Raw genomic sequence first — 26162 nt, 5'->3', positions numbered from 1 at the left:
CTCATTGAGCTGCAGGGCGGGACCCTCCTCACTCACCAGCCAGCCTTGGGGTGTTCCTTACCTCCGCTTAGCTAGCAAAGAAGAGAACAACAACAACAACATTTATTTATATAGCACATTTTCATACAAAAGATGTAGCTCAAAGTGCTTTACATAATGAAGAATAGAAAAATTAAAGACACAATAAAACAAAAACAAGTCAACGTTAATTAACATAGAATAAGAGTAAGGTCCGATGGCCAGGGAGGACAGAAAAAACAAAAAACTCCAGACGGCTGGAGGAAAAAATAAAATCTGCAGGGATTCCAGATCATGAGACCGCCCAGTCCCCTTGAAACAGTCCTCTTTGTATTTAGGGCTCTCACGGAAGAACTACTTAACAGATTTAAATTGAGTTTTTGTCTATAATTTGCTTGAACATTAGAGTTGAATTTGTGACTTCTCTCATCACGTTAAGAATCACAGTTTGCTTGCAGGAGCGACATATTCGCGATAATCCGAGACAGAGGCTGCAGGCTGAGCGGAGAAAAAAACGTGACATCAGGAATAGGGAGCTGGGCAGGGCCCTCCTCACTATCCTGTTTCCTAGCCGTAGGGGACAGCTAGTTTATAATAACATTCACCTTGAAAGATAATATATAAAACTTAATTCACTGTAGGGCTGTTTGTAAGGCAAACCTGACATTCCTCAGCCAGTTTGCACTGGAGTTTACTGGGGCAGTAGTTGTGTATTCTAGGTGGTGTGGAGGGTCCCTTTTCTCAGGCCAGCCCACAACAAGTATCTCTTTCAGCCAGCAAGATCTCATCGGTCTTAGGTGAACGTGAAAGGACTAAAGCAGCTGCCTGTTTTATTAATACTTATTATACAAAATTGATTGTGTGACTGAGAAGTAGAGAAAGAGAAATGCTAAAATGGGAATAATAAAACACAAAGGAGTAAATGAGCACAAAAAAAGCAAGCAAAGGTCAAAATGTACACACACTATTAGCGGCAGATATGCAAGGTTGAGGCACATTCAAAACTGAACCAGGATTTTGGGCTTCCTCAGCTCCTGAAAACACAAATACAAGCAATGACACAAAACCTTGGCAGTAATACATCCATCCATCCATTGTCCAACCCGCTGAATCCGAATACAGGGTCACAGGGGTCTGCTGGAGCCAATCCCAGGCAGGGTGCCAACCCACCGCAGGACACACACAAACACACCAAGCACACACTAGGGCCAATTTAGGATCGCCAATGCACCTAACCTGCATGTCTTTGGACTGTGGGAGGAAACTCACGCAGACACGGGGAGAACATTCAAACTCCATGCAGGGAGGACCCGGGAAGCGAACCCGGGTCTCCTAACTGCGAGGCAGCAGCGCTACCACTGCGCCACCGTGCCGCCCCCGCAGTAATACATGTAATACATTAGTTTTAAATAAAGAGACTAAGAGTATAAAATAGCATAGCTAAGCTCCCTTATTTTTAAGCTCATCTTATGAACGTGACAGAAGACATCCCCAGCTGCCTATACCCAAAAAAATGCCTTCAGCTTCTTTGAAATGGATGAAGACGATCTCCAGGGACCCCACTTCTGCATCATTTTCGTCCAAGAGCTTCGTAAAAACAGATTATTTTTGGAAGTGTAAACCAAGATTAAAAATATAAACTATGTGTATCCTTTCTGTCATGTTATTTTTCTCTGCTGTAGGCACTGAGGAGTGAACTAAGACAGGCTTTCAGGGAGGAGAGCAGGAACTAGCTGTAGAGGATGAGACCGTCCAGGCTTCCAGGTCTTTGAACCGATGGCAATCATTTTTTTTAATCATTTTGACCTTGTGCAATTTGTTTTTCCAGTTGCTAAAATTCTTTATTGCTATTGTCATAAATCCAGGTTCCTTATTTGATTGATTTTGTTTCTGTTTTGCTGATTTGATTTATTTTCTAGTTATTACTCTAGCAATTTTGTGACCATGTTGTATACGATCAAATCAAGAAATGAATATTTTCTTCGTTTCCTGTCTAAAATGGGGACACAAACCAAACTTTCGATAAAACTACAGTTCACTTGATTTGTGTTGCATTTTATTGTAGTTTGAGCTTTGGACTTGTATCTATGGTTAGGATTTTTTGCATTGTTTATTTTCACCTTTAACTTTGTTTTTTTGTAGTTTTGGTTGACAATCTGTCTTTGTTTATTCTGGTACCACTCACTCCAGACCATGATTATTTTGGCCTGCTGCTTTTGTGCCATTGGTTTCCTGGTCCTTCCTTGCTCACTATTTTTTGTTGGGCATTCTGTTTCCTCTCATTGTCCATTATAGTCACCAGATTGCCAATAAAAGGTAATCTTCTATCCAGCTGCTGTTGGACAGAAGTAAGACCCTGTTGTCTACTTTTAGGAAATGGTTAGTATGGAAGCTGAGGTTGCAATGAGATCCTTTAAGGGGCTTAAGGGTGAAGGGACACCAGAAGTTGTAAACCGATAGCCCTTGTTATAATTCAAAATGTTTATAATGTTTTTATTAATATATAATGTACATTTTTAGTTTCTTTTACTCTCATAATTTTGAAATATGCAGAATTAATTTCTCCCCTTCAAATATTTTTTGAATCTGTTTATAAAGGCATCAAAAGTTTTTTTCACATCTCTCTAGACAGTTCTGTTTTTATTATAAGTGCCGACAACTTTGTGACGTTATTGATGTGACTTCATAAATGTCAATCCCAAGGATTGCTGGGTTATCCCAATTTGCATTGAAAACATAATTCTGCTTGTTTGGTATGGGCTGTGGGAGAGCAAGAAACATTGCAATTATTTTTACACTATAATTTGTGAATTTCCCCTTGGGATTAATAAAGTATCTATCTATCTATCTATCTATCTATCTATCTATCTATCTATCTATCTATCTATCTATCTATCTATCTATCTATCTATCGATCTAATTTTAGGGTTCCAATTTTTGGTTATGAAAGATAGTACAGGTTATTTGACTGTTGTTTGTGTCACCTTCCAGTCATTGCCAAATAAAATATTGTCTTTTCTCAGTACTGGAAGAATACTCCTATACTCAAAACATTTTATCCATAACTCCAGGCTTGGAGTCAAAGGAAAGTAACTCTGAACGTAGCTTAAAAAGGGATGCCTAAGACCAGAGCTGTGCCGTGTTTAGAGCTAGACATAGGGGTTGGACAAGGGTTTTACTGGCTGAAGTCCTCAGAGCGAAACAGTGAGATGGGACACCAGAAAGGAGTGAATCTGAGGAACCTAAAAGATGAGCAAATAGATGAGCCCACCTCGCCAGATAAATAGGAATTAACAGCTATAAAAGATGGCCTAGAAGAGAGGAGCCGTAGTGTTCTCTCTACTTTTAAGTATGGTACTATCTTGTTTAGTCTTATTCTGAAATAAACATGTTGATTTGCTTGAGCCAGAGTTTCCCACCTGCCTGGGGTTTAAATTTCTCATGTATATGTTTTTTTTTCATTTTTTATGTTAACACTGTTGATCATTTAATTTCTGTATGTCTATGTATCTTTTTGTATGGGCCATGTAATTTTGTGCGTGGTCTCCTAAGAGGTCAGGCCACCTGCCCAACATCATCAAGGGAATGCCCTAAGTCCTGTAAATGCTGAGGAAAACCCACAGTTTCTACCAGCTCATTGAATGTGCTAGTGTTGGTGAGATTTATTGGATTTTTGATTATCATTGTGCTTTTTTCAATTTTGTGGATTTTTGACCTCTGTGCTCTGTTTTTCGTCTGTTATATTTCAGCTAGCATTTCAGTCCTGGATGGGGTTCAAATCTCATATTTGTGTCTATTTTTTTATTTTTATGCCAGGAGTGTTGATTATTTAGTACCTATATGTCATCGAGTAGTCTGCCATGTTCCTTGTGTTTGGTTGGTGGTTGCCCAAGAGGCCGGGCCAACATCATAATCAAGGGGTTGCCCTTAGACCTACAAAGGTCAAGGAAAACCTGTAGTCCCTTGTGGTTCATTGAATGTGCTGGCGTTGGTGAGTTTCTATTGTGATTTTTCTGTGCTTTTGTGAATTTGACCTCCGTATACCTATTTTAGACAAAAGAATCTAAGAAGCACTTTTTCACTCAAAGCATAATGGAAATTTGTTACATTACTGACATGAGGCTGAAATAGAAATCTTGGCTTTTTAAATAGAGTTTGGTGGAGATAATAGGACTTGTCAAACTAGGCTTTATGGTCTAAATAATATTATTTCCTCTTCATATGCTCAGCATTTCATGTTTCTGTGTCACAAACAGTTTTAGTTTCTTACTCCATAAAATAACGATGTCTTTCTCTGATTTGTCTATTTTCTGACAGGTTTTACATTCTCATGTGTCAGAATTTGTCCCAAGGAATTTTCAGTTCAAGATTTTGTCAACATCTCCCATCTCTGGTTCTGCCAGAAAGACCATCAACAGGGAAACATCAAATCTGAAAGCTTCGCAAATATTTCTTCAACCACTGGCCGAGGTGGGAGTATCTTCTGCATACTAGGAGACATGAAGAATCACACCTACTCACAGTGGTCATCAAGGGCTTGTAACAATCACACTCAGGTGCGCTGTCATGAAGCTGTATCAGTTGGTGAGTGGAACCCATACTTGGAATTTCTTTCTTCACTTTGTTATTGAAGGGCGGCATGGTGGTAAAGTGGGTAATGCTGCAGTTAGGAGACCTCCCTGCGTGGAGTTTGCATGTTCTCCCCGTGTCTCTGTGGGTTTCCTCCGCGTGCTCCGGTTTCCTCCCACAGTCTAAAGGCATGCAGCATAGGTGCATTGGCGATTCTAAATTATCCCTAGTGTGTGCTTGGTGTGTGTGTGTGTGTGTGCCCTGCGGTGGGCTGGCGCCCAGCCCGGAGTTTGTTTCCTGCTTTGCGCCCTGTGTTGGCTGGGATTGGCTCCAGCAGACCCCCGTGACCCTGTAATTAGGATATAGCGGGTTGGATAATGGATGGATGGATGGACTTTGTTATTGAATTAAAGCTGTGGAAAAATATGCAAAAGACAACATTTCCCTGTTGTTATGATTTTAATGATTTCTCCTGGAAATATCCTGTTCTTTAATCATCCCTTATTAGAGTCTGGACTAAGAGGATTCCAAATATTTGGTTGTTTTAAGCATTAAACATTTAATGAACATTGTTGAAAATATTCTGTGCCATTCTGATGCCATTTTATTTAGTTGTGGGCAACAGCTCAGGCATTAGAGGTAATTCAGGTACATTTGTTTACTTAGCATTAGAAAAACATCAGGAGATTGAGATGTCAAAGGGCACTGATAGAACCAACGTCTGATAAACAAGCTCACATCTGAACGATCTCCTCAGTCTGTCAGTGGAGCAAGACAGTGACAAAGTCTGTCACTGAAGCTACTCCTCTGTCTGGAGATGACACTGTTAAGTGGATGCAGTGGATTCTTCATGATTGACAGGAGTTTGCTTAGTGCCCGTCGCTCTGCCACAGATGTTAAACTGTCCAACTTTAATCCTACAATAGAGCCTGCCTTCTTAACAAGTTTGTCCAGGCGTGAGGCGTCTTTCATCTTTATGCTGCCTCCCCAGCACACCACCACGTAGAAGAGGGCACTCGCCACAACCGTCTGGTAGAACATCTGCAGCATCTTTATTTTGGATGGATGAGTTTTTGAATTTTTAGGAAACTCAAAATTTACGTATTTAATTAAATTTTTTCTATTACCTCATCTCAGTATCTAAAGTATTATTATTATTATTACGCCTTTATCCAAGGTAATGAAAATCAATGGAATTTCTTTATTCTTATCAAGTTGTTCCTCCAAGTCACCACCACATTCCAGTTTTCTTTGCTCTTTCTTCAGCATTCATTAACACCTTTCAATAGACTGTCAAAACAAATGTAACAGAGCATGTAATCCTGTAAAGCTGCTACTATTGTCCCTGTGGATTTACCAAAGGAAAGCATACTTTGAAAAGCTTACATCTTGTTATATTCTTTATTTCGGATTCCTGCTGCAGGACTTTGTTTTTGTGCTGCTGATGTGTCTCTCTTGTGCTGTCACCTATTGTGTTTAAGTAACAAGTAGTCTTTTGTATTAGGCCCATGACTTAATTTCATGTAAAGCAAAATAAATTAAATCTGTTTGTGTACAATGCAATGGGAGTTGTGCTGCTGTGCTATCGTCTCTCAGGGTGCTCCAGTTTACCCCTCACCTCTCAAAGACATGCAGGTTAGATGGACTGGTGACACTAAAGTGGCCAGCTGAGTGTGTCAGAGCTCTGCAGTACACATGCAGGGGTATTTTCTGCCTTAATTCCATTCTGCCTAAAAGACTTCTGGCCTGGCAACCCTAAAACTGAAAGAAGCAGGCTCTTTATTGTCATTCTTCATTTTGTAGAAAAAAAAAACATGTAGCCAGATTGCTTCCTGGCATAAGTGAGTTAATCCACCGCTTGGTGCCTGTAACCAGTGTGGAGCTCTTGAACTGGATTGTTTTGGGTATATGTTGATGGAGAAATGTATTGTATAATTGTTAATTGGCTGAAACATCAAATTTCGTTGCTAAAATAACAATAAATGGTAATAACTAGAAGGAAAACAGTACGACAAACAAAACCAATTTTAAAAATTAGGAATAGTTGCCTTGTGTGAGCACCACTTGTAGGTACTATTGCTTGAGACCTCACAATGACTTAAAGGGAGAGAAGGGCAGCCAAAAGCCCTGGCATAAATAGGCAACACAGAGGGGACTGGGCGGTCTCTTGGCCTGGAACCCCTACAGATTTTATTTTTTTCTCCAGCCTTTGGAGTTTTTTTTTGTTTTTTCTGTCCACCCTGGCCATCAGACCTTACTCCTATTCTATGTTAATTAATATTGACTTATGTTTATTTTTTATTGTGTTTTCTATTTCTCTATTCATTTTGTAAAGCACTTTGAGCTACATTTTTTTGTATGAATATGTGCTATATAAATAAATGTTGATTGATTGATTGATTGAACACCTTAAATATTTAATTTATTAACTTAAATAATGAACAGTCCATTAAAGTAAAATAATCAAATAATGGAATTCCAAAGATGTGCAATTCAAGAAATAATAACCAAATCAAATCAAAAGCAAGGTTTTTAAAGAATCAAAGAATTCAAAAGCTTAAATGCACAAAAGAAAAAAAAACAAAATATAATCCAGTATATACTGTAAGTATAATAATTTGCAAAGCCAAGAGAAATACAAAAGGAATCCATCCGTCCATTTTCCAACCAATATTTGGAATCCTCTTAGTCCAAACTCTAATAAGGGATGATTAAAGAACAGGATATTTCCAGGAGAAATCATAAAAATCATAACAACAGGGAAGTGTTGTCTTTTGCATATTTGTCCACAGCTCTAATTCAATAACAAAGTCCATCCATCCATCCATCCTTTATCCATCCCGCTATATCCTAACTACAGGGTCACGGGGGTCTGCTGGAGTCAATCCCAGCCAACACAGGGCGCAAGGCAGGAAACAAACCCTGGGCAGGGTGCCAGCCCACCTCAAGGCACACACCCACACACCAAGCATACACTAGGGACAATTTAGGATCGCCAATGCACCAAACCTGCATGTGTTTGGACTGTGGGGGAGAACATGCAAACTCGACGCAGGGAGGCCCGGGAAGCAAACCTGGGTCTCCTAACTGCGAGGCAGTAGCGCTACCACTGAGCCACCGTGCCGCCTGAAATACAAAAGGAAAAGCCCAAAAGTCAAAAAATATGAAAATGACCAAAAGACCCACAAAAATGTAACAATAATTTGGAATTACAAAAGAGAAACCAAACAAAATAACAAAAAGGAACTATGCAATGGTTCAGCAGGGAGCTCAAAAGTGGCCAAAAGGTGCCTGGGAAGCAGGCATGAATCCCACTGATCAGCCCACAGGAGGTACAAAAGGAACTGACCTAACTTGCACTAGAGTGGCTGGCTTCGGCATATATCAGGCCTAAATGTCCTTTGAAATCAAACTTAAAAAAATATACAGTACTAAGAAATATCCCAAAACACACTCAAAAGGGAGGGGTGCACAGTCAGTCCCTGAATTGTATAAAGCATGAGCATTAGAAAACTTTATAAAAGAAGGATTTATTGGAGATACAGCAAATATGCAACATAAAAGCATAAAATAAGCAAGAAAGACTTGTATCATTTTGAAATCCACAGAAGATCAAAATCAAGTATAATATAATACTCACAGATCTCTCCCAAATATAATGGAGTGCATTCAAAATGAACTGCCCTGCACCTCAATTCCCAGCAGCCTTCGTAGGGCAGGGAGTGGTCCCTTAACAGTTATGGCTGGGAGGCCCAGCCACTTGGGAGGACCTGCTCAAAAAATACAAGGAGCACATGAGAACTGCAAAACACTCATAGATAGTATATAATAACTAAAAGGAATGAATTTAACAGATAATACATACGTAGATCAATAAAAAATAAACACAACAATATAAAAAAATAAAGGAAAACAATGAAAAGCAATAAAAAGTGAACAAAAATAAGCAATTTAAACATAAACCAGGGCAGGAAACCTGGCTTGACCATAAGAATACCACTTAGTGAGGAAAGGGACTGGGGCAAAATTACCAATTTATATAATAAAAGAACAGGCGAGGCAGAGGGAAAAAAATACAAAATCTACAAATACCAAAAAACAGCAAAAACCAAAGTCACAATCTTAATATCCCGATTGCTCTCTCTCTTCATTCTGGTGACATTTGAGGTTTCATGGATTGCACAGAAAACTAAGCGTGGCCTTTGCCTTTATGTGGCCTTCGTTATGAATTGCAGCCTTTTTAAAGGTGGCCTGATCAAGCACTGATCACCGTGGACCTCCTTGGGTACAAAAGCACGTCATGAGATTTGTGTGTGAGGTAAGTTGCAAGGTCTCACTGAACAAGTTGGATTTCTGGTCAGGGAGTCTAACACAGATTGGTACGCCTTTGTGAAAGTACACAAGCTACAACTACAGTTCTCATTCCAGAAAACTTCAATTTCTTTCTTTCATCGGTATATACGTAATGTGACTGTGTTTGTGGGTAGAGTGTCCAAAACACATATAACCTCTTAAGGTCCCAAAAGTGAGACACAGCAAGGCTTATAAACGAAAGGTAAGAGGATAGACTTGTTTAACTATTTAAATGTTCATTTGAAATTAAATTAGTGAAGCATGCCAACCTATGGTGCTGTAACTCTCCTAAAATAGTGCTTGTTTGTCGGCATGCATTTCTCTGTTGTTCTCGTTCTTGCATTCTGTCTCATGGATTTTGTTCTATATGCCTGCCTGCTGTTCTGTTGCTCCATCTGAAGTGTCTTCTGTGATGTGCTTGACATTCTTCCTATTGTTCAATGATCAATAAACACAATCCTACCACTTGATTATGAATTCTGAACAGGCCTGTACTGTATCCTGGAGGATTATCAATAGATATGCTAGTGGGCACCTTGTCTTTATTACAATAAAGGTTTCTGCCAATCAGTAAAGTGGCCACAGGGTTGCTGTGACCAAACATTTTTTTTACATTTCAAGAACATATCAGGCTATATTTAGGATTACTTCTTGCTTGTCAGTATGTGTCGATGTCTTGTCTGCTTATTCTTTCATGGTCTTCGTCACTTAATCATCTTCTTTCAATCTATGTTGCATTCTGTAAGATGGACTTTGTCCTACATGGCTATTAGACGTCATTTTTGCCTGTTGCTCACTTGTTCTGTTTTCAGGTTTACTTCTTGCTTGACACTTCAGTGTCTTATCTTCGTATGGTTTCTCTGTCCTCATTACTGAAGTGCCTTCTGCAGTGTTGCCAATCTTCTTCTTTTTGCGGCATTATGGTACTCAGCACTTTCTTTGGCCATCAGTTTGCTGTCGCCACATAAGCACAGATCTTTATGCTGTCCCTTAGGTATGTGTAATAAAGTGTGAAATTTGCTGATCAGTAAATACAATGCATGCCAGAATAAGATGTTATTTTTCTAAGTACGTTGTTTTAAGAAGGCAAAGTAAGAAGTGTTTGTGTTAGGGAACGGGTTATGTGACACAACAAAAGGTTAGATATAAGCAACATTATACTTTCTGCCAGTTGCTTACACTTGTCAATCTGCATCCCGCACTTGACAATTAGCAGATGGCGATGTGCTTCTTCTTCAGTATGGTGTTCTCCATCACATCATCAGCTACTGTGATTTGATTTGATTTGATTTTGACACTCAGCAGATGTCGCTGGACTTTTTTTTTTTTCTTTCCCTTATGCCGATCACTTTGCTGCATCAAACCCAGGGCTATTAAACAACAGTAAACTCTCTGCCAGTTGTTTACACACATAAGAACTTGCTCTTCCTTGTGGATTCTGACCATTAAGACAGGTCACTTTTCCAAGGTTACCACAACCAAGATCAAGGTTCTAGATCCAGTAGTTAAATTTCTCTGTCTTTCTTGTTCTTGCATACTCTATCCTTCATTTGACACTCAGTTAATTGACGTTTATCCAAATGTCTTTGGTTTTATTTCCACCCTATCACTTCGTTTACATGTCAATTTGCCGTAAAAATCCATGAGCACAGGTCAGTTTGGCGAGATTGGCGCTATCTGAATTTTTTTGTGTTAAAGAAACATATTAGGTCATAGGCTTTATCAGGCTTTAAACTTTCAATGAAGAACAAAGTTGAGGTTCTTGCCCCAGTAGTTACACATACAGTAGACCTCCAGTTACAGTATGTGCATTTCTTTGTCTTTCTCATTTTTGCCTTTTTTAATCCCAGACTTGATGCTCAGCAGATAGTGCTGCTTTTCTTGTTCTTCTTTTTATTCCTATTATGATGTTCCTCATCACATCACCGGACTCTGTGATTTGCTTGAAGCTCAGTAGATGTTTCTGGTCTTCAATTTTCTTTCTGCCATGTCACTTTGTTTGCCTATCATGTTGCTGTAAAAAAACTACAAGAGCGGGTCAGTTTGGTGAGATTGGTGCTATCAGAATTTGTTTGCCTTGCCTGAACACATCAGGCCATAAGCTTTCGATCAAAGTTTTAGACCCAGTAGTTGTACACACACCTCCTGTCACATACATTTCTCCTTCTCATTCTTGCTTTTGTTATACCACATTTGATGCTCAGGAGATGGTGCTGCTTTTCTTCTTCCTCTTCTTCCTGTTATGATGTTCCTCATCACATAATTGGACTTTGCGATTTGCTTGGTGATCAGAAGAGGTTGCTGGTCTTCTTTTTCTTTCTGTCATGTCACTTTGTTTGCCTATTATTTTTCTGTAAGAAACTCACAAATGCAGATCAGTTTGGTGAGGCTGGTACAATCTGAAATTTTTTGCATTACCAGAACATATAAGGCCATAAGATTTTGATTAAGAACAAGATCAATGTTTCAGATCCAGTAGTTACATGCAGACCTCACATGCATTTCTCCATCTTTCTTGTTCTTGTTTTCTTTATCCTGCACTTGATGTTTAGTAGATGGTGTTTCTTTTCTTCTTCTTTCTGTTATGATGTTCCTTGTCACATTATCAGACTCAATTTGCCTGATGCTCAGCAGATGTTGCTGGTCTTCTTTTTCTGCCAATCACTTTAGTTGCCTATCACTTTGCTGTAAGAAATGCACAAGGACAGGTCAGTTTTGCAAGGCTGCCGGTACCTCAAGTTTTTCATGACACCAGTATATATCAAGTCATAAGCTTTTGATCAAGGTTCTAGCTCCAGTAATTTGCAAGTAACTACATGACAGACAGAGTGACCTTATCATTCTACACATGGATTTAATAGAAGATAACAGTTTCAATAATCAGGTCTATAATTTTAGAAACCATTGCCATCAGTTCATTTACTACAAAACCCAACAAACATCGGCCACAGCAATAATCTGCCTTGGGGACTGCAATAATCCATTGTATTTGCTGAAATAGATTGTACTTTAATTTCCTGCTTTGGTCAGTCAGTCATTTTATAACTGGCTTAGTCCTGAACAGGGTAGCGGGGTTCTGCTGGAGGCTATCACAGCTAGTATAGGATGCAAGGCAGGTACAAATCCTGGACAGGGCGCCTGTCCATTGCAGGGCAAACACACACACACACCAACCATACACAACTAGGGCCAATTTAGGATCGCCAATTCACCTAACCTACATGTCTCTGGACTGTGGGAGGAAACCCACACAGACACGGGGAGAACATGCAGACTCCATGCAAGGAGGACCATGGACGTGAACCCTAGTCTCCTTACTTGACATAGGAGCTCTACCACTGTGCTATGCACAAACTTTAACACATTTTTCTAACAAAACACTATTTTTTTATTTTTTTTTTTTCAAAGGGTGTCAGGAGTGACTTCTTTTAGGTAAACCTAGCATTTTAGAAAATCCCACGCACAACCATCAGACCATAATGACCAGCTTTAAAGACAATAAGTGAAATCAGCCCCCTCCACTTGAGCTGATCAATATGCCTCCCATCGCTAATATGTGTTTAAAAGCTGCATGAGCTTTGGGTGATTTATCTTTGTGGCTCGGTTGAATAGTTATTGATTAGCCACTGGGTCTTGATGAGAACAATTCATTGTAATTAAAACAAACATGCAGAAGCTAAAACACATTTTGCGGGGTATTTAGTATTTTTACCAGCAGCTAATTATTACTTGGGGAGTACCTAAACACATTAAACTAAGTTTCCAAAGCCATAGAGATATTTAAATTTAGGGCTGGCAGTTATCCCACAGCATGTTCTCTTCTTAAAGTGCCACTCCCCGCAGGTGACAGGTTAATATTCAGTGGTAAGTCCCTAAGTGGGGTAGTGACAGCCATGATGTTTATCTTCTTAGACAGGCAGTTTCTGTAGTGCCAAGCGGGACACATTATTTGAAGGTAAGGCTCATAAATTATTATGTTTTACTATGCTGTAGCTGATATGAAGGCGAGGCAGTCATCTCTGTCTTCTTGATTTCCTGTAGTAGTAGGGTGCTGTACTGTTTTAGCCATTATGGATGCAATGAGAAGTCAAGCAAAATGACCCCTTTTATTGGTTAACCGAAAAGTGTACAATATGCAAGCTTTCGAGGCAGCTCAGCCCCTTTATCAGACCCCTTCTTCTTCTTCTTTCCTTAGCTGCCCCAAAAGCTTGTATATTGTAAACTGTTCAATAAAAGGGGTCACTTTACTTCCCTTCTTGATTTCCTGTCTTACTTATCACAGAATGATGTTTGTATAAGTAGATTTTTGCTGTGAGTTATCATTAATGAGTCTTGTTTGCAGTGTCTTTAACAATGGGTGTACACTTCACCCCCAGATCTAAATGCAGAATATCACATAATTAACATCCAGTTCTGATAAATCCCACCCCTCTCACTCAACTGAATATGCATTATGAGAATTTAAAAATGTACTGTATACTCATTCTTAGCTTCACACTACATTCATATGAGTAGGGCAGCAGATCTTTATACGTTTAATACACTTAAATAGATGAATGGTTGTAAAAGTAAGCTGGTGACCATACCAGTTTTCTCCCACAGCACAAAGTCAGATTTCACAAGACACTTGGCGTGGGATGTTGGCCATACAACCAAAAGGCTTCTCTACATGTTTATAGATTTTATAAGTGACACCCAGAAGAGGTAGGAATTTGAAGACTTTCTGTGGCATGCGACATTTGAGTTTGGAGGTGAATTTTGAACAAAATCTCAATGGGCACAAGGAAATGAGGGTCAGGTAAGACAGGTGGTGAGTAAGGATGGATTGTTTGAGAGGTGGAAAATTGATGTCCAGGTCTTTACTGCCTGTGTATTTGTCACCCGGTAATAAAATCAAAAGTTAGGTAGTGCCATGCCATCTTCTGCTATAGGTTGTTGTAAAGTCACCCTTTGGATGTGTGGATTTTTTGAATTCCACATAAATGAGGTTATGATTGAATGTAATTTCTTAAAAAAAGAGTTGTTAATGTATATGGGGATGGTCTGAAATATAAAAAGAAGCTGGGGAAGGATATTCATCTTAACAATGTTGATTCTCCCTGCTAATGTAAGATGGAGGGTAGACCATCTATTCACGTCTCATTTAATTTTTTTCCATGCAGACAGCAAAATTTTGTTGAAAAAGAGTTTCATATTTGCTTGTTATATTTACCCCTATATATCGCAACTGATCTGCTAAGACAGCGTTTCTCAACCTTAAAGTATTTGTGACCTGAGTTTTCATAACAGTTTTAATCGCGCCCCCCCTAATATTTTTTTCAAATGTAGATGCATATTTTATTATACCTACTTAACTTTTCTCGACATTTATCTAACTCTATAATTATTGTCCTAGTATCAGAATGTAGTTTAAGTTAATTTGTTTTGGTTTCAACAGATGCCTTTTTCATATTTTTGATTCTTGTTTTCTTTTTTTCATATCTTCGTGCCCCGCTTTTTGTTAATTCGTGCCCACCTAGGTTGAAAACCACTGTGCTAAGATAAACGGGAAGGAGTTCAGTCAAATATTGTGTGCTAGAGTGAGAAAGCTCACTTTTATTCAAATTAATTTTGAGTCCAGATATCTTCTGAAAATCTTCGAGTGCTTTTAGGACTGCTGGCACAGAATTTTGTGGGTCTGATATACACAGTGCCATATCATCTGCCTTTAGTGATATTTTCTGTTCAAGATCTTCTCCGAAAATCCCCTTTATCTCTGATGCATTTCAAAAGTAAACAGCCAGTGGCTCAATGGAGATTGCAAAGAGCAATGGTGATAGGGGACATCCTTGTTGAGTACTGCATTACACTTGTATTCTGCCTTTTCTTGTTTTCCCTTTTGCTAAGTTTGTAGTCTCTTCTGACCATTTTGTTTTCTTGATCCTCAGGCATTTCAGAATCTTCTGAAATTAGTAATTGTGTATTTTGCAACTTTGAGGCATATCTGCTTTAGTATTTTGTTAATACATTTAATTTCGTTATATTTACTTTTTCTCTTTAAATTCTTTTTCTTTCAGTTATTGCTATAATTTGGACTTTTGTTAAAATTTTTATGTGCTTTGTTGCTATTATTTTAAGAGTTTTTCTAGTCACTGATTTTAATTCTGAACTCAGTTTTCTATTACTTTGTGTACTTTTGTTGTTGCTAAAACATTTCACAACTGATCCAGCCATTATTTTTTTTGTTCATTGTTCATTCCCTACAATAGGATGGAGTCCCACGTTGTTAGTGTGGTGCCCTGTTTAGTTGAAAACCATGGAACAATGATATGACAGGTTAATAAATAATAATAATAATAATAATAATACATTTTCTTTATATAGCGCCTTTCCCATGCTCAAGGTTAAAAGAAGACCCAACAGATTTCTTTCTTGTCCGAGCAAACAGATTTCAAACAGTCTTCTTACATTTCCAAATTAATAATTTGCTTTGATTTTCTGTTTTTTTTGATTCATGACTTTGACTCTTATCTCACGTTTTAGGACTGTGCGGCTGTCTTTTCAGTATCGACCTTTTTTGTCTTCCTGACTACGTCTATTCTTCTGATCACATCTCAAAACTTTTTGTTAGTGTTACTAACCTCACATTGAGTACTTATTTTGTCCATTTTTCTCAAGTTCAATAATTTGCTATTTTAGAAATGTAGATTTTCAAATTTGTTTTTTTTCGTTTTAGATTAATTTAATTCTTGAAAAATAATTCATTGTGACTTTCCATTCTGGACAAACTGCAACATTAACATTTTAATAGAAACAAACCTCTAAAGCAAATCTTGGGACAGTCTTAGAGAAGAAGAAAAAAACTCAAACAGTTGGATGTTACAGCTCTTTAGATGTGTTAAATTTAGATGTGTGTAAATTTTAGATGCTGGTTGCTGTTATGAAGAAGTGAATATAGTCCATTGAAGTAATTTGCTTGTTTTTTTTGTTTTTTTTTTGGTAGGGTCTAATGACAATACAACTTTGGAGATCACTGTGACAGCCCCTCTTCAGCCAGAAAGTCACATCTTTTTAAACTACATAACCAACAGTTTTTGCTATAGTGTGGAAAGTTGCCATGTTCACCCCTCAAACATGACGCAGCTGACTTCATTAAACTACACTTGTCGGGTCTTTTGTGAGGAGCAGATTTCTGGAAATGTGACTCTTCTATTCCAGTGTTCCATTCAAAGTACAGGTAAATGTTACCTTTTCCACTTGGTTTTCAGTGAAAAGAAAAAAAAGTAATTTTAACATAATTTCTACTTACAAGTACTTCATATCCGTACCCGTGCAACAGGCTCACTTCCCAAGCACTTTCTCTAATGGTTTTTCTCGGACTATGCACTCGTGCTGATTTACAATACTGAGTGTACAAATTAAGTAATTAATTAATTGATTGATTGATTAATTCATAGATTGGGACTGATGGCCTACAGGCCTCTTAGCCAGCTGGGACACCTTTGTTATGGAAAGACTGGGGTAGAGAACATGCACAGGGCATTATCTCCCCCCCTGGATCACTAGGTGGCAGCAGCCCTATTCCCAAAGGGTGCACTGGAAATTGAAGTATGCTGGCTCAGCCCTGTTGGGTTCTGGTGGTGCTACCGGGTGGTACTGAGGGGACTGCCAGTTTTGTAGGGCTTCTGCCGTACCCGGAAGTGCTTCTGGGCTATGCTAACAAACCATTGGAAGTACTCCCAGGTGCAGCATAAAAGGAGCAGCCTCAATTCATTCCAGCAGCCTGAGTCAGTAGGGAGAAGACAAAGCTTGATGGACGAAAGAGGATGCGGAGAGAGACGGAGAAGACAGAAACAGAGAGTATTGACTGTGCTTTGTACTGTGCTTGTAAGTGACTTACACTTATTGCTGTGGGAAATGACTGGGGAAGAGTTTCCCATGAAAAGACACAATAAAAGCCTGTGTTGTGTTGGACTTGTGTCTATGTCAGTTTATGTCAGGTGTTGGGGAGCTCCAGTGTCCACAAGATATACTTTTGGGGGAACTTATGTTTTATAATTCTACATTGTTTTAGCTGATACAATGACTAAAATAATAGCAAAGAGAAGTGCATCTGTTACCAAATGTCATGACAGACTTTGTTTTGCCTGAAAAGTGAAGCTGGTGAAGAGTTTTTTTTGGCAGAGTCTACTGGGACCTACAAAACCAGGGTGAATGCCTGCATACAAGAACTAGCTCCTCAATGACAACTTTAGTGAAGCTAAAAAAAAAAAATATGTCACCTGAGGGAAATAAAACAGCCCTTGTTGTCTCAGTTCTTTGTGGCGGCACTTGACATTAGCCTTTCTTTATGCTTCTTAGGATCTGTTTTTGACTTAGGTGGGCTTTAATGAATATTGCTATTTGTTTGACATTGTGATTTTTCCTAGATAGAATTAGGATTATTGTAATATTAGGTGTTGGCTTTAGTTTTGTATGGTTTTATTTGAAAGGATTATGCCTTTGGGTTTTTTTTGTTTTGAGTGTACTAAACCCTAGATTCCTGTTTCTTTACTCCTACCTGTAAGTTAGGGCTTTTAAGGTAAGTAGTTAGTTCCATTTATCTCTTTGTGCAAATTAATTTCTTAATATTTGTCCTGTCCTTCTTCTTATTTGTCCTATTTATTATGCTGGGTGAGTCAAAATTATGTTAACACCAATGGTACTGCTATGTATATACTTACTGTATATACGATTTTTGTGGACAATTTATGTGCCACATATGGTACATGTGTTGAACATGATAGTGAACAGGTTGAGAAATCCCTGTAAATCATCTTTGTGAATAAATTGTTTCCGTCATTCAATTGTTAACATAATTTTGACTCACCCTGTACTTGAAGTTATATTTGATTACTGTGAAATAATAAAAATAAACATTTTAATATTTATTTGTGCGCTCATTTTTGAGAGGTTATTATGATTTTGCCCATCACACTAGGAATATTCTCAACAACTTCAAACTGATGCTTGATGTTTGCTGAAAGGTTCAAATATATCTAATGATGTTTATGGCCACAATGTTGCTGTCTGTACAAGTGAAAGCTGGTTCTGGAGAGGACCCCCATGTCAGATCACAAAAACTCTTTTCTTTTAACTTTCATTCAGATAGAGAGGCCAACAATGGCATCCGATCCACACAAGCAGCTTCTCCATTCAGTGGCCCATGAACTGTATCCTACCTGGAAAAATAAAACTCTGAAATTTGTCTCTTCTCTGCCATCAAATCCAAATACCTGAGAGGAGTCATTATTGTGACATTGGCTATTTCTTGCTCACTAAGCATTATTCAGTATTCTTATCTTTTTGGTTTCCTGTAATGTTAAAATTATTGGTTATTTGGTGATTGCTTCTTTCTAGTTCATATTTTCCTATTTGTTTAGTTTTGTTTACATTTCTTCCTTGAAGTGTATTGATAAATTGCACTCCTGGTTTATTGACCCTCCTTACTTGCTGCTAAGAAGCATTCAGAGTCCTGTTAATCCAATTTCACATCCACACATGGAAAGGCTGGCCGTGAACTTGGGTCCTCCAGGTGACTTCCGCACTGTGGCTGGGAGGGTATCACATCACACCGCAGCAGGGTCTAGTTCTCTTTCAGCCTTGCTGCACCATCCTACACTTGATGTTTATGACAATCCTTCTAATTAATTTACATTTTATTTATTAAGACTTTTTTCTGATAGTTTGGATATTTGTTCATTTTGCACTACTTAATGGTTAATAAGAAAAACGCAGCTGCTCCAGGCGTAAAGGTGAAAGTCCGGTGTCATCCTGCCAATCACCTGTCCTTCAAAGAAACAGCACAGCTTACAGAGCCCGCCAACGCTAGCATGGTGTATGTGCCCAAAAAAAGTCTAACTGCATTCTCGTGCCATTGCTCGTGTACTAAAGTGTCAGCAGGTATTTTTCGTGGCATGTGTAATTTGTGAGCATGCCCTTGACGATCAAACAGAGGAAGCTCTGCAGTATACTTGTGACTTTATGCTGTAGGAAGATAAGTAAATAAAGTAAAACTAGTAAAACTAAAAAAAGACTTTGACAAGTACTATACATTTACAGTGGCTGTTACAGACGCAGATCAAATGTATGTTTTTGTTGTATAATATTAACAATAAGAACAGCTCACTACTCAAAACATTTATTTTGGGAGACGTTGAGACTCAAACCAACAACCTTCTGAATTGGAGTCAGCAGCTCTAACCAGTATACTACCCGAGAAGTCAGGACAACATGCAACGCTAACCTGATTTCTTTTTCTTCAGTTATAGTCTTGGAGGGGAAAAAAGCACATTTGTTCTGTTATACTTGTATCTTTTGTGAAAGTGTTTCTTTGATATTTGTAATTCAGGCTTCACACATTATACACTTCATGTCTACATTTTGTCAATTATTACTAAAACACGAAAAACGTTTCTGTTTTAATGGTGTGCTTACTTTGCATAGATCGTTGTAAGACACGGAACACACATGAAATGCAAGTGTTCCAAATAACGATATAGTATTTATAAAAGGTGTGATTTTGCTTGACTTCTCACTCTATACAACTCTAAGCAACTGACACGCAGGTAAACAGACTTGAGCTGAGAAAACTGTGCGCTGGTCGGGGATGTGATAGCAGACTGCTTGCTGTTTGCTGCTTATCAACACATTTAAAGGACAAAAGACGCTGATGGAGAGGTGAGAAGCGTTTTAAAGTAGGACGGATCTACAAGTTTTTCGTAGGCTCTGGTAATTCTAGTGTTAAGGGATTATACGTTTATATGTTTGGGTGATTATATGCTGCTATTAGAGAGTGTGTGTGTGTGTGTTGTACAGCAGGCAGTATGGTGTAGGGTTAAGGCTTTGGACTTCAGACCCTGAGGTTGTAGGTTCAGATTCTGATACTGATACTGTGTGACTATGAGAAAGTCACTTGACCTGCCTCTGCTCCAATTGGAAAGCCAAAAGAAATGTAACCAATTGTATCGTAAATGTTGTAGGTTGCCTTGGATAAAGGCGTCAGCAAAATAAATAAATGTAAATGTGTGTTCACCCTGCAATGGACTAATGCCCTGATTAGAGATTTTTCCAGCCTTGTGCCCTGTACTTGCCAGGATAATCTCCCAGATCCCCACAACCCTTGCTCAGGATAAAGTGCATTTGCAATATAAATGGATTGATGATATTAATCTCAGTGTGAAATAATATGCATATGCTAAGATTTCAATTTTTTCTTGCTATTCATCAAGAATTCAGTTATTTGAAAGGTAACACAAGTATTTTACAGTTAAAGGGATGGTGATATGTAGTTAAATAGAAAGGTTTTATAAGTTTAAATGGGTATTGTTCATTGAGAATTTAAAGACTGAGAATATTATAGTTTGTAAACCTCATTTGTTTATTTTATCATTTGATTAGTCAACTATGTTCTGACATGGTGGGGTTTTTATACCCCAACCAGGAACCCCTTCTGGGTGAATAGCCCCAGTCACACATGGGGTTAGAAATCTCCTCTGGGACCGGCTATCCATCTAGAACTCCCACTATAAGCTCCAGGTGTTCTTGCAGTCCTAAACCCCTAGCATACATTTTAACCTGTTTGGCCACCTCTGATGTACAGCTTTATGTCCAAACAACTCTCAGAACGGTATTCTGCTGCCATCTAGTGGATAAAATAAAATCATGCTGCAGGAAATCATGAATTTCTATGTGTTTTGCCCCACTCCATCGTAACTGATCAATATATATATGTCGGGTGAAGTCTTCAACCAAAGCATGCAATGGTGTGGAAATGAAAAAATGTAAAGCAAGTTTTAGAACAAACTGAAACTTGGCAATTAGTTAAATTGAGTGATAAGTGATGACAATGTGAATTGGTCATCAGATGTTGGCACGAATAGTGAAACTGATGCATACGGCACTGTAAATATGAACTGCCATGATAAGCCCAATGAATATGGTTGGGTGAAACTTAAGGGTGGCAAAAAGGTAAAAGGATTGCAATCAAGTTGAAAGACAAGAAAGACGTTATCCCCCTAAGCACTGTTCATAGTGCAGCAATTGTCAATGTCTGTATCAGGGAATATGTGGAAGTAACTGTGGCAGCACACAATAACAAGGACTGCATCAATCGTGTGGATCAGGTACTGATATTCTACTCTCTCATGCACCAACAACTGAAAATATAAGAAACGTGTGCACAGAAACACACTTGTACAATCCTGATTGCAACATCGGGCTGCAAGTTTGTGACCGTCTCAAAACATATCACACAAACGATGTGCACTAAATCCACATCAGAACAGCAGTGGATTCTTGACATACCTTTAATATGGTATTTATGTTGATGTTTTGGTATTTACAAGTATCTGTTAAACATAGTAATTTTTTTTTAATTCAACGTTTTTGCACACTTTTCTAGGTTAAACATAAAACTAAGGAGACTACAGAGCTACACAACCCCAGGCAGCTAAACACCCAAAGTTTGGACCATAACATATTTGTTGTGAAAGGGTTCATTGCCGATTTATTAGCTGTTTTTCTTTGTCAGTATAGGCACACATTTTAGGGATTTCTGGAGCCCTAGATTCCGAATCTCTTATTGCCCGAGATTCTGAATCTATTAGTTTTTCAATGGAAAGCTGACTTTTGTTGTTGTGAATTATTTTGTACAGTTTGCACCACCATTTTGGTCATACCATTGTTAGGACAGCTCTGAGTTGTCAGCGGGAGTGTTATCAGGGGTTGTGAACTGCTAGTGGCAATGCAACTGGGTAAAAAGGTCGTCATGTCAGGCACTTCTTCATCCGAGATTGTGGATTCGAAAATCCTTTTTGATGATCGGCCTTTTATTTAAAGCAGACCTTTTTCTAAACTACTTTTTTGGTCTCGACTTGTGACTGAATTCATGATTAAGATTTTCTTTTTTTTTTTTTAATTTTATTGATTTTATTGTAATCATTCCTAACAAATAGATACATTTTTACAAAAAATAGGATTGAAAACAAATCAACCCCCACCCCTGAGAAAGAGAGCATGGCCAACGGAGTAAACCTTAAAGCTAGTAAAAATAAGTAAATTGATGAGTTTAATAGGCGGATAAAGATAAATGGAGAAGAAAAAGGAATGGGAAGAGTATCTGCTTCCTCAATGCTTTAAGATTGATTAAGATTTCCAATTCAAGTCTTTTTGGTTTTGACCTCTTTTTCTGTCTTTAATTATGTTTTTTCTCACAATCACCTTTAAAAAAATCTTCCTAGCTAGTACTCTAGTATAATAATGGGGACATGAATACTATTATTCTCTTGACAAATTTCAGGTACCACAGAGTCCCCTCCTTGTTCCTATACTCTGAAGTTATTACTTATGTGGTACTCTTCAAAAGCATAAGGGTGCAACCCTAAAGTCAAACCTGGCTAAATCTATCTCTCTCACCAGTACCACCTTTCTTGTCTTTTCAGGACCACTGTCCATATCATACAGCTCCCCCAATAGTCTGCAATGAAACCCTGGTACTCCTCTATCACACCTATTATTCATGTTCCTTCGAATGACTATGGAGGCACAATGGTTAGCACTGTTGCCACTGAGCTGAAGAAGACTGGGTTCAAATCCATACCTGGTTACTGTCATTATGCACTTTGTTTGTTCTTCCCATTTTTGTGTGGGCTTCTCTCTGACTACTCTGGGTTTTATTCACAAATATGTGATGTGACTCTAATCTAGTCCAGTAAAAGGGTGTCAAGTGGTGGTCTGGTGGCCTGTCCAGGGTCAGTTCCTGTTTTTGCACCTGATATGATTTTGATAGGACCCCACTGAGACTGGATAAAGTATGCGAGAAGATTATTTTTACAACTCACACAGATTATTCAGGATTTCTCAAGCAGTCATCTGTAACTTTGTAGTACCTGTTTATGTATTCTGGGCTCACATCTCAGATTTTAAATAATGTAATTTTCTTTTTTCTTTTTTTACAGAAGATTATCTGACTCTACGAATAGTTTGGGTGACCCTAATGCTAACAGTCATTCTAATGATTCTCTCCATTGCTTCAAGTCAATTATTGTGCCCCAGAGAGCAAGGGTGTATGTATTTATTTATTAATTTATGTTTATTACTCATTAATGTTACATCAGTTACTTGCTGATGTGAAATAAGAAATCAGCTGGCTTTACGCTAAGTGTTTTGAAGATAACGTGTCACAGCACCTTCATTAGGCATATCAACACGTCCGAAATGGACATATTAACTAAAAATAGGTTAACATCAATCTAATGTTGAAAAACAGAAAACAAAGTCTTGTCTACTGAGCCTTCAGACATGGATCTTTCACTTTTATGTTGACCTCTTTCTAACTCCTACAACTAATTATTCTTCTCTTAAAGATAGAAGTACTGCATATAAAATGGAAATTTATCCTTTAGGAGTCACAGGTGATGATAGCGTAACCCTCCAGTCATCCATTTTCTGACCCATTGGATCCAGTTCAGGATCATGGGAGCCAGAGCCTATCCCACCGGCGTGCCACGGCGTAACCAATCCTGGGTGCGCTGCCGTTCTATCATTGGTCACTAGCACACATGCTGATGTGTTCAAGTCCAATATTCCGACCACCGAGTATTCAAATAAGTACATAAGGTGCCTACTGAAAATCATCACACCCCTTGAAAATAGTCACTTCTGTCTTTCTGCCTGATATCAAAACCTCTTAAAATGACCTCCTCCAGGTGTATTTATACACTAGCCATGCTACCTGTAAAAGGCAGGTAATATATTATTTTAAAAATATTTGCTATCTCCTGCCCTATGCGTATCTTCAGTGCCTTTTCCCTGCATCTGTATATGTCTAAACTGCTCTTCAGTTTCACTCCCTTTCTCAGGCGTGTTCCCATAAAACCTGCTTCTTATACTCTGTCATTATTTTTGAGGCACATTTCTTTCTCCTGTCTAGTCTTATCATCTTTTCAGCTGACTCTCTCAGCATGCCTCCTATATCTTGTGCGCCTCACACTCCCACTTCCTCTTTGGTCACATCACCAAAGCCAAACTTACCAATCTGATTGCTCAGAAATACTGAACACACAGACCTTAGTGTTTTATTATATAGTAGATTTTGCTTTACACCATTGAAGTAGCATAAACTGCAGCAGTTCTGAAAAATCAATAAAAAATGAAAAAAAAAAACCTAGAATAACCTTGTTGAATAAGTGACAACTTCCTTGATTTCCTTTTAGTTTAATGACTGCCATCGGTCTGTTTGGATATGGGTCTACCAGCTTTGTATACCTAGATTACAGAATATTTGGTCATCTTCCTTGCAGAATTATTGAAGTTCTGTCAAATTTCATCAACTCCAGAATTGAAAGTGTTAAACTGTTTTCCGGTGCTTGTGGTGCTTGACAGTGTCTCTGAAGATTCTGAGGTGGTAGGAAGGCATGAAGAGCGCCAACAGGCCACCTCAAAACCAGTTCCCATAAAGACAGAGGTAGTGATAGTTGGTAACTCAGTCATTAGGGGTTTTGAAGTGCAGGTTTTCTCCAGAGACATAGAGTCTCACACAATGTGTTGCCTTCCAGATGTAGAGGTTTGAGAACTCCTTAAAAGGTTTGATAGGCTCTTGGCCAGAGCACGGATTGATCCAGTAGTCATTGTCCATGTTGGAACAATGACGTAAATAAGGGTAGTCTGTCAGTTCTGCAATCCAAATGTAAAGATTTAGGTGCCAGACTGAGGAACAGAACTGACAAGGTAGTCCTCTTTGAAGTTCTGCCTGTGTCACACACCACTCTAGGTAATATTGTGGAGATTGGAAGGCTTAACACATGGCTCAAATCTTAGTTTAGGGTAGAAGGGTATAGGTTTACGGGGTGCTGGTATTTCTTTTGGAACAGATGGGACCTGTTCTGCCGTGATGGGTTGCATCTGAACTGGAGGGGCACCAATGTGTTGGGGAGGCGTATCAGTAGGTTAGTTGAGGAGACATGTTTATACTAGACTATGGGATGGGGCAGGGAGTCTAGGAAAGGCCAGGTTTAAAATATTACATGCAAACAATAGTGTAAAAACAAAAATGCACAGTAATATAAATTCTAACCCAATGTTTAAATGCAAAAGTATTATGAGTAACACATTAAAAATAACTTGCCTTAATGCAAGACGTATCAAAAATAAAACATGTAAGATGGAGTTGTATGTCAGTGGTTCTCAACCTGTGGGGCGGGCCCCGGGCCCCCCTAGGGGGGCGCAAAGTAACAAAAAGGGGGGGTGCGAAGATGTGAAAAAAAGAAAACAAGAATCAAAAATATGAAAAAAAACATCTTTTGAAACCAAAACAAATTAACTTAAACTACATTCTGATACTAGAACAATAAATATAGAGTCGGATAAATGTCGATAAAAGTAGGTTTTTATAATATGCATCTACATTTCAAAAAAATGTTAGGGGGGCGCGATTAAAACTGTTATGAAAACTCGGGTCGCAAATACTTAAAGGTTGAGAAACGCTGTTGTATGTAGTGGAGCATAATTATGATGTTATAACAATAACAGAAGCCTGGCTAAATAAAAAGAATGAGGATGAGTATAACATAGTGGGACGCACAATTTTAGGAAGAATAGACAGAACAAAAAAGGAGGAGCTGTTGCTGTTCATGTGAGGCAGAATTTAAAAGCATGTACTTTTCAATTGGATGATAAGCCCCATCTTAGTGAGGACGTCTGGCTTTGTCTGGAAAACATTATGGAATGAGGCCTTATTTTAGCAGTGTGTTATTGACTGCCCAATTCAGACAGTGATTTCAGTGATTTTTTAGTAATATTATAAGGGCAAGTTTATAGGGGGATATTATAGTCATGGGGGACTTTAACTACCTGACTATTAACTGGGATAACCTTGCAAATAACAGAACACAAGAGTAGGAGTTTTAGAAGCAATCAGTGACCGTTTTTTAACACAGTATGTTAAAGCCAAACACGGGGGGAAGCCTGTCCAGATTTAGTATTTTGTAATAATCAGGATAGAATTGAAGGTGCAGAGGTGATTGAACCACTAGGGTCAAGTGACCATAATATAACACAGTTCTCAGTGATTTGTAAGAGTGTGGATGCAAAGACAAAATTTACTAAGATTTACTTTCGTAGATTAAATTTTGAGCAGATGCTACAAAGTCTAAGGAGGATACACTGGGATAAGCTTTTAAGTGCGGAGACAGTTGAGGAGCAGT

At 38.5% G+C, this 26162-nt stretch overlaps 1 protein-coding gene across 4 annotated transcripts in view; it reads left to right on the top strand.

Moving 5' to 3' along the window:
• The window catches only part of LOC120527653, a 72823-nt gene that overhangs the window by 19367 nt on the left and 27294 nt on the right, over window positions 1–26162 (top strand). For all 4 annotated transcript variants that reach the window (XM_039751301.1, XM_039751300.1, XM_039751299.1 and 1 more), the window contains exons 2-4: window positions 4336–4602; window positions 15923–16156; window positions 22917–23024. In XM_039751301.1, the coding sequence (XP_039607235.1) occupies window positions 4336–4602; window positions 15923–16156; window positions 22917–23024 (609 nt within the window). The remainder of the gene's footprint in view (window positions 1–4335; window positions 4603–15922; window positions 16157–22916; window positions 23025–26162) is intronic.

The sequence above is a fragment of the Polypterus senegalus genome, chromosome 4, assembly GCF_016835505.1.
Source record: "Polypterus senegalus isolate Bchr_013 chromosome 4, ASM1683550v1, whole genome shotgun sequence".
Taxonomy (NCBI): domain Eukaryota; kingdom Metazoa; phylum Chordata; class Cladistia; order Polypteriformes; family Polypteridae; genus Polypterus; species Polypterus senegalus.
Note: the sequence above shows the minus strand (reverse complement) of the source record. Positions and strands in the feature narration are given on the sequence as shown.